This window comes from Oncorhynchus kisutch, unplaced genomic scaffold (assembly GCF_002021735.2).
Source record: "Oncorhynchus kisutch isolate 150728-3 unplaced genomic scaffold, Okis_V2 Okis07a-Okis12b_hom, whole genome shotgun sequence".
NCBI classification, from domain to species: domain Eukaryota; kingdom Metazoa; phylum Chordata; class Actinopteri; order Salmoniformes; family Salmonidae; genus Oncorhynchus; species Oncorhynchus kisutch.
In genome coordinates this window covers 6,728,913-6,738,912 of record NW_022261984.1, presented here as the reverse complement: position 1 = coordinate 6,738,912, position 10,000 = coordinate 6,728,913, and the positions used below count along the sequence as shown (strand labels likewise).

Genomic DNA, 10,000 nt, shown 5'->3' with positions numbered 1-10,000 from the left:
ACATACAGATATATCTGGTTATGTTCTTCATCGTGGTTTTATATTGTCGTCCACTTCATTTCCAGAGCGAGAGACTCCACTTGAGTGTGTCCTTGATTACACCTGCTGTGACTTGTTACAACTACAGGGTGTATTAAAAGTAATGTGTAAACTGCGGAAAGATCTGTGTGTGTGTGTGTGTGTGTGTGTGTGTGTGTGTGTGTGTGTGTGTGTGTGTGTGTGCATATGTGCACCGATGTGTGTGTGTGTGTGTGTGTGTGTGTGTGTGTGTGTGTGTGTGTGCATATGTGCACCGATGTGTGTGTGTGTGTGCACGCGTACAGATGCATAATTGTGAACATATCTGTGTGTGATTGTGTTTCATACAGCGTTTTAAACCAGTATCCTCCTATAGAATCACTCATCTGCTCGGTCTAGCAGTAGGTGATTCATGTTTCGTACAGCGTTTTAAACCAGTATCCTCCTATAGAATCACTCCTCTGCTCGGTCTAGCAGTAGGTGATTCATGTTTCATACAGCGTTTTAAACCAGTATCCTCCTATAGAATCACTCCTCTGCTCGGTCTAGCAGTAGGTGATTCATGTTTCATACAGCGTTTTAAACCAGTATCCTCCTATAGAATCACTCTTCTGCTCGGTCTAGCAGTAGGTGATTCATGTTTCGTACAGCGTTTTAAACCAGTATCCTCCTATAGAATCACTCATCTGCTCGGTCTAGCAGTAGGTGATTCATGTTTCGTACAGCGTTTTAAACCAGTATCCTCCTATAGAATCACTCATCTGCTGTGTCTAGCAGTAGGTGATTCATGTTTCATATAGCGTTTTAAACCAGTATCCTCCTTGTCACATCCTGATCTATTTCACCTGTCATTGTTCTTGTCTCCACCCCCCTCCAGGTGTCGCCCATCTTCCCCATTATCCCCTGTGTGTCTATACCTGTGTTGTTCTCGTCTCCACCCCCCTCCAGGTGTCGCCCATCTTCCGCATTGTACCCTGTGTATTTATACCTGTGTTTTCTGTCTCTGTTGCCAGTTTGTCTTGTATGTTCAAGCCTACCAGACTTTTGTCTCAGCTCCTGTTTTCCCTAGTCTCTGTTTTTCTCATCCTCCTGGTTTTTGACCTTACCTGTCCTGACCCTGTTCCCGCTCACCTGACCACTGCCTCTCCCTGACCCTGTTCCCACTCACCTGACCACTGCCTCTCCCTGACCCTGTTCCCACTCACCTGACCACTGCCTCTCCCTGACCCTGTTCCCACTCACCTGACCACTGCCTCTCCCTGACCCTGTTCCCACTCACCTGACCACTGCCTCTCCCTGACCCTGTTCCCGCTCACCTGACCACTGCCTCTCCCTGACCCTGTTCCCACTCACCTGACCACTGCCTCTCCCTGACCCTCTTCCCACTCACCTGACCACTGCCTCTCCCTGACCCTGTTCCCACTCACCTGACCACTGCCTCTCCCTGACCCTGTTCCCACTCACCTGACCACTGCCTCTCCCTGACCCTGTTCCCACTCACCTGACCACTGCCTCTCCCTGACCCTGTTTCCCGCTCACCTGACCACTGCCTCTCCCTGACCCTGTTCCCGCTCACCTGACCACTGCCTCTCCCTGACCCTGTTCCCACTCACCTGACCACTGCCTCTCCCTGACCCTGTTCCCACTCACCTGACCACTGCCTCTCCCTGACCCTGTTCCACTCACCTGACCACTGCCTCTCCCTGACCCTGTTCCCACTCACCTGACCACTGCCTCTCCTGACCCTGTTCCCACTCACCTGACCACTGCCTCTCCCTGACCCTGTTCCCACTCACCTGACCACTGCCTCTCCCTGACCCTGTTCCCACTCACCTGACCACTGCCTCTCCCTGACCCTGTTCCCACTCACCTGACCACTGCCTCTCCCTGACCCTGTTCCCACTCACCTGACCACTGCCTCTCCCTGACCCTGTTCCCACTCACCTGACCACTGCCTCTCCCTGACCCTGTTCCCACTCACCTGACCACTGCATCTCCCTGACCCTGTTCCTACTCACCTGACCACTGCCTCTCCCTGACCCTGTTCCCACTCACCTGACCACTGCCTCTCCCTGACCCTGTTCCCGCTCACCTGACCACTGCCTCTCCCTGACCCTGTTCCCGCTCACCTGACCACTGCCTCTCCCTGACCCTGTTCCCACTCACCTGACCACTGCCTCTTCCTGACCCTGTTCCCGCTCACCTGACCACTGCCTCTCCCTGACCCTGTTCCCACTCACCTGACCACTGCCTCTCCCTGACCCTGTTCCCGCTCACCTGACCACTGCCTCTCCCTGACCCTGTTCCTACTCACCTGACCACTGCCTCTCCCTGACCCTGTTCCCGCTCACCTGACCACTGCCTCTCCCTGACCCTGTTCCTACTCACCTGACCACTGCCTCTCCCTGACCCTGTTCCCACTCACCTGACCACTGCCTCTCCCTGACCCTGTTCCTGCTCACCTGACCACTGCCTCTCCCTGACCCTGTTCCCACTCACCTGACCACTGCCTCTTCCTGACCCTGTTCCCACTCACCTGACCACTGCCTCTCCCTGACCCTGTTCCTACTCACCTGACCACTGCCTCTCCCTGACCCTGTTCCCACTCACCTGACCACTGCCTCTCCCTGACCCTGTTCCCGCTCACCTGACCACTGCCTCTCCCTGACCCTGTTCCTACTCACCTGACCACTGCCTCTCCCTGACCCTGTTCCCGCTCACCTGACCACTGCCTCTCCCTGACCCTGTTCCTACTCACCTGACCACTGCCTTTCCCTGACCACTGCCTCTCCCTGACCCTGTTCCCACTCACCTGACCACTGCTTCTCCCTGACCCTGTTCCCGCTCACCTGACCACTGCCTCTCCCTGACCCTGTTCCCCCTCACCTGACCACTGCCTCTCCCTGACCCTGTTCCCACTCACCTGACCACTGCCTCTCCCTGACCCTGTTCACACTCACCTGACCACTGCCTCTCCCTGACCCTGTTCCCACTCACCTGACCACTGCCTCTCCCTGACCCTGTTCCTACTCACCTGATCACTGCCTCTCCCTGACCCTGTTCCCACTCACCTGACCACTGCCTCTCCCTGACCCTGTTTCCACTCACCTGACCTCTGCCTGAACTGACCCTGAGCCTACCTGCCTTCCTGTACCTTGGCCTCTGCTCTGCATTATCAATCCCTGCCTGCCTTGACCTTTCGTTTGCCTGCTCCTGTGGTTACAAAACACATTGTTACTTCACACAGTCTGCACTTGGGTCTTCCCTTGATTCCTGATAGTACGAACTGGCCATGACTGACACAGTAGAATTGGACCAGCTCAGCAATGCCATCAACTCCCAAGAAACCCTCATTGGTAGACACGAGGAGATGCATCAAGGTCTGACGGAAGGGGTCCAGGACGTGGCCGAACATCACCACCCAGCATTGGACGCTTTGCGGGAGCAATTTCGTGGGTTGCCTACTAGGCAGCCAACCATGATGGTAACCTCCCAGCCCTTCAGTTATCCGGCTGGTAGCATCGCTGTCACCCCGGTTTCCCAGGAACCCCAGTTACCTATGAACCCGGATGTTACTCCAGCTTCGGCAGGACTCCCTCGGTGTGGCAGACTATGAACCTGGATGTTACTCCAGCTTCGGCAGGGCTCGCTCAGTGTGACAGACTATGAACCTGGATGTTACTCCAGCTTCGGCAGGACTCGCTCAGTGTGGCAGACTATGAACCTGGATGTTACTCCAGCTTCGGCAGGGCTCACTCGATGTGACAGACTATGAACCCAGATGTTACTCCAGCTTCAGCAGGGCTCGCTCAGTGTGACAGACTATGAACCTGGATGTTACTCCAGCTTCGGCAGGACTCGCTCAGTGTGGCAGACTATGAACCTGGATATTACTCCAGCTTCGGCAGGACTCCCTCGGTGTGGCAGACTATGAACCTGGATGTTACTCCAGCTTCGGCAGGGCTCACTCGGTGTGGCAGACTATGAATCCGGATGTTACTCCAGCTTCGGGCAGGGCTCCCTCAGTGTGGCAGACTATGTGGTGGATTTCTGCACACTGGCCGTGGAGGGTACCTGGAACCCAGACGCTCTGTTCGACACGTTCCTGCACTGATTATCGGCGGGGGTTAAGGACAAGCTTGCAGCCCGAGAACTAGGAGGGAGAAGAAGTCTGATTGCGGTCCCAATTCACTCAAGTATCCCACCTTGCATCTGATGAGCTCCGTAATTCTCCGATAGGATCCAAGCTTACCTGAGTTCCTCCAAGAGCCTCCGAAGACTGCCAAGTTGCCTCTTCCCGAGCCAATGCAGCTCGGCAGGGCTAGGGTGCCTCCCGCCGATCTTGTACGCCGACTGAACACCCACAGTTGTCTATATTGCGGTACTGTCGGTAATTATGTGCCTGTCCCTTCAGGAGACCCAACTCATTCGTTAGAGTGAGTTCTCTGGTGGGTCATAAAGATAATTGTTCTTCTCCCCTTGCTCGCCCCCCTCTCCATGCCACCCTGCTGTGGGGCAACCAGTCCAAGTCTCTCCAGGTACTCATCGACTCGGGGGCCGATGTGATTCTCATGGGCGTTACCCTGTCGCCCGAGCTGGGCATCCCCACTAAACCCCTCTCCACTCTCATGGGTGTTAGAGCTTTGGACGGGCACTCTATAGGTCAGGTCACCCACCAGACCACCCTCGTTAACCTATGAGTGTCGAGGAACCAAAGCGAGACGATCCGATTCCTGATGATTGAGTCTCCGCAGGTTCCCATGGTTTTGGGACTCTCTTGGCTCCAACGACACAATCCCTCCATTGACTGGGCTACTGGTGCCATCGTGGGCTGGAACCCGTCCTGCCACACTCTCTGCCTGAACTCAGCTCTGCCTGCCCTGGACCTCTCAGCCTGCCCCGGACCTCTCTGCCTGCCCCGGACCTCTCTGCCTGCCCTGGACCGCTCCGCCTGCCCCGGACCTCTCCGCCTGCTCCGCAGAGTACCAGGACCTCCGGGAGCGGTTCAGTAAGGCCAGGGCTATTTCTCTTCCGCAGCATCGACCGTTACCCAAGAATGTCAAGCTTGAGGCGCTGGCATGCTGCTATAGTGCCACAGATACTACCCAGGAAGCCGAGACCCCCCCCCACCCCCCCCATTTCCAAGATCATTAGCCACTTTGCTGTTTGTCCTCTGTTGCCCCGAGCCCTCCGTATTTGTCCTACCTTTTCTCTGTCTAGAGTTAAAATCATGTCTGACTGCCCCTTTTGTCCTGTTTCCAGTGTCTCCCTGTAGATGACTCCTCTGCTCTGTCTCGCAGTAAGTGATTAATGGAGATGTGGTAAACAGTCACACTAAGGATTCATTTTGGAACTGACAACTTTTTATGTATAGCCTTTAAATGACTAATTAACAAATTAAATTGGGTGGCAGGTAGCCTAGTGGTTAGAGCGTTGGGCCAGTAACCGAAAGGTCAAATCCCTGAGCTGACAAGGTACAAATGGGTTGTTCTGCCCCTGAACAAGGCAGTTAACCCACTGTTCCCCAGTAGGCCGTCATTGTAAATAAGAATTTGTTCTTAACTGACTTGCCTAGTTAAAAGTTAAATGTTAAAAATGAAATATAATTACTAGGTGCCTTGGATTGTGTCCTAAATGGTATTATATTCCCTATGTAGTGCACTACTTTTGACCAGAGCGCTATGTGCCCTGTTCAACAGGAGAAGGAGGAGTGGGATTGAAGGGGGTATGAGGGAGAACAGGGAGGATAGGAGGAGTGCGATTGAAGGGGGTATGAGGGAGAACAGGGAGGATAGGAGGAGTGGGATTGAAGGGGGTATGAGGGTGAACAGGGAGGATAGGAGGAGTGGGATTGAAGGGGGTATGAGGGAGAACAGGGAGGATAGGAGGAGTGGGATTGAAGGGGGTATGAGGGAGAACGGGGAGGATAGGAGGAGTGGGGTTGATGGAGGTGTGGGGGAGAACGGAGGACGATTGGAAGATTGGGGTTGATGGGGGTGTGGGTAGAAGGCATGCGTTTGTAGATTGAAAACATGACACCGTGGTGGGTGAGTTAGTGAGCTTTCCAACAGACTGCAGCCCAAGAAAGAAAAGGAGCGGACGTGGAGTTTAAAAGAGAAGAGAACAGAGGGAAGAGAGGCAGAGTGTTTTAATTTTTCACCAAGGGGCCTTGCAGTTCTAATTGGTACTGCATAAGTGCTGCCTAATGCGTTTGGCCACGTCTCAAATGGCACCGTATTCCCTTTGTAGTGCACAACTTAGTAGTAGTGCACTATGAAGTGAATAGAGTGCAATTTGGGACATAATTTTCTTGTATCTCAAGAAGTGGAGAGGTTATTATCACTCAAGGTCTGAAGTACCTTAAAGTGGAACTGACAGCTTTATAACTACTCTGCAGGTATAGAACATGTCCCAGTTTATGCTACTAAACCAACTTGATAAGATGTTTTAGAAATGGGTTCTATTTGACTCAGTGGTCTGTGATGAACACTAAGGCATTGTTGGCAGAATACTGTGGGATGGATGCAGTTCAATGCATGATTCATATAATACATTTAATACCAACAAATGTCTTGGTTGTCCCAAAGATATTGCTATCAGGTTGTAAATCACAGCTGGCCTGGTACATTGTTTGCTCCCTCCATTCGGGATGCACAGATCAATGACTCAATATTTTGAAGAAAAAAAATGGACAAATGTAACTGAGGCTAAGAATGTCAATACAATCAAACAAGGCAATGATCACAAGTCAGTCTCAATGTGACAAATAGGCGCATTAATTCAAGCAGCTATTTATTTAGCTTAAAACACAGAGCCTAACGTTAGCTAGCTGCTGGGAGGATGTCATGTCATTGGAGGAGCGGTTGAGTAACCGACACTCCCCCCTCAAATGGTTTTTCGGTGGATACAGCTCAAGATGCAGTTATCATTTATCAGCTAGCAAGAAAATGCGAATCATTTTAAGTTATGCTGAATGACTTGTTAGCCATCTAGCACATCTCTTGCGTTTGTAAACTCACTCTTGCTATCTACTCCGATTTCAGAGCACTCTGAGTGTGTGCCAGAGCGCAGAATAACTGATGAATTTCTGAACATGCAAAACCTGCTGAATATGGCCGGTGTCAGTAAACGTTGGCGGGAAAAGTCATTACAATGTTTCCAGCAGGGCGGTTAATCGCTAACGCTGCTACACTGACCAGCTCTGCTACATTGACCAGCTCTGCTACACTGACCAGCTCTGCTACACTGACCAGCTCTGCTACACTGACCAGCTCTGTTACACTAACCAGCTCTGCTACACTGACCAGCTCTGCTACACAGACCAGCTCTGCTACACTGACCAGCTCTGCTTCACTGACCAGCACTGCTACACTGACCAGCTCTGCTTCACTGACCAGCTCTGCTACACTGACCAGCTCTGTTACACTGACCAGCTCTGCTACACTGATCAGCTCTGCTTCACTGACCAACTCTGCTACACTGACCAGCTCTGCTTCACTGACCAGCTCTGCTACACTGACCAGCTCTGCTACACTGACCAGCTCTGCTACACTGACCAGCTCTGTTACACTGACCAGCTCTGCTACACTGACCAGCTCTGCTACACTGACCAGCTCTGCTAAACTGACCAGCTCTGCTACACTGACCAGCTCTGTTACACTGACCAGCTCTGCTACACTGACCAGCTCTGTTACACTGACCAGCTCTGTTACACTGACCAGCTCTGCTACACTGACCAGCTCTGCTACACTGACCAGCTCTGTTACACTGACCAGCTCTGCTACACTGACCAGCTCTGCTACATTGACCAGCTCTGTTACACTGACCAGCTCTGCTACACTGACCAGCTCTGCTACATTGACCAGCTCTGCTACATTGACCAGCTCTGCTACACTGACCAGCTCTGCTACACTGACCAGCTCTGCTACATTGACCAGCTCTGCTACATTGACCAGCTCTGCTACATTGACCAGCTCTGCTACATTGACCAGCTCTGCTACACTGACCAGCTCTGCTACACTGACCAGCTCTGCTACATTGACCAGCTCTGCTACACTGACCAGCTCTGCTACATTGACCAGCTCTGCTACATTGACCAGCTCTGCTACACTGACCAGCTCTGCTACACTGACCAGCTCTGCTACATTGACCAGCTCTGCTACATTGACCAGCTCTGCTACATTGACCAGCTCTGCTACATTGACCAGCTCTGCTACACTGACCAGCTCTGCTACACTGACCAGCTCTGCTACATTGACCAGCTCTGCTACATTGACCAGCTCTGCTACATTGACCAGCTCTGCTACACTGACCAGCTCTGCTACACTGACCAGCTCTGTTACACTAACCAGCTCTGCTACACTGACCAGCTCTGCTACACAGACCAGCTCTGCTACACTGACCAGCTCTGCTTCACTGACCAGCACTGCTACACTGACCAGCTCTGCTTCACTGACCAGCTCTGCTACACTGACCAGCTCTGTTACACTGACCAGCTCTGCTACACTGATCAGCTCTGCTTCACTGACCAGCTCTGCTACACTGACCAGCTCTGCTTCACTGACCAGCTCTGCTACACTGACCAGCTCTGCTACACTGACCAGCTCTGCTACACTGACCAGCTCTGTTACACTGACCAGCTCTGCTACACTGACCAGCTCTGCTAAACTGACCAGCTCTGCTACACTGACCAGCTCTGTTACACTGACCAGCTCTGCTACACTGACCAGCTCTGTTACACTGACCAGCTCTGTTACACTGACCAGCTCTGCTACACTGACCAGCTCTGCTACACTGACCAGCTCTGTTACACTGACCAGCTCTGCTACACTGACCAGCTCTGCTACATTGACCAGCTCTGTTACACTGACCAGCTCTGCTACATTGACCAGCTCTGCTACATTGACCAGCTCTGCTACATTGACCAGCTCTGCTACATTGACCAGCTCTGCTACATTGACCAGCTCTGCTACATTAACCAGCTCTGCTACATTGACCAGCTCTGCTACATTGACCAGCTCTGCTACATTGACCAGCTCTGCTACATAGGTCAAGTAAAATGGTCAGAGTGAGGTGTTCCTTCTAGCAGTAGCTAGCGAGCTAGCCAACTTTAGCCAGTTAGCTTTGATTATTGACTGCCGTTGAGAAGAATGCTTGGAGAAACCCTACTCCTCGGCCAGAGCGTCTAGTGTCAGTAGTGCAGTGTATGATCGGAGAGCGAAACCCTCTGAATTTATGAAAGGACGGTCTGACAACGCTCAGAATTTATGTAAGGACGGTCTGACAACGCTCTGAATTTATGTAAGGACGGTCTGACAACGCTCTGAATTTATGTAAGGACGGTCTGACAACGCTCAATGTATGAAAGGACGGTCTGACAACACTCAATGTATGAAAGGATGGTCTGACAACACTCAATGTATGAAAGGATGGTCTGACAACACTCAATGTATGAAAGGATGGTCTGACAACACTCAATGTATGAAAGGATGGTCTGACAACACTCAATGTATGAAAGGACGGTCTGACAACGCTCAATGTATGAAAGGACGGTCTGACAACGCTCTGAGTGTATGAAAGGACGGTCTGACAACGCTCAATGTATGAAAGGACGGTCTGACAACGCTCTGAGTGTATGAAAGGATGGTCTGACAACGCTCTGAGTGTATGAAAGGATGGTCTGACAACGCTCAATGTATGAAAGGATGGTCTGACAACGCTCTGAGTGTATGAAAGGATGGTCTGACAACGCTCAATGTATGAAAGGATGGTCTGACAACGCTCAATGTATGAAAGGATGGTCTGACAACGCTCAATGTATGAAAGGATGGTCTGACAACGCTCTGAGTGTATGAAAGGATGGTCTGACAACGCTCAATGTATGAAAGGATGGTCTGACAACGCTCAATGTATGAAAGGATGGTCTGACAACGCTCTGAGTGTATGAAAGGATGGTCTGACAACGCTCAATGTATGAAAGGAC

The 10,000-nt window shown here is 51.8% G+C and overlaps 1 protein-coding gene across 1 annotated transcript in view; it reads right to left on the bottom strand.

The window, feature by feature from the left end:
- Positions 1-3,191, bottom strand: part of LOC116360070 (protein sidekick-1-like) — a 40,319-nt gene extending 37,128 nt beyond the window's left edge. The window contains exon 1 of the mRNA XM_031814581.1: positions 3,127-3,191. Within this exon, the coding sequence (XP_031670441.1) occupies positions 3,127-3,191 (65 nt within the window). The remainder of the gene's footprint in view (positions 1-3,126) is intronic.
- Positions 3,192-10,000: the final 6,809 nt, after the last annotated feature.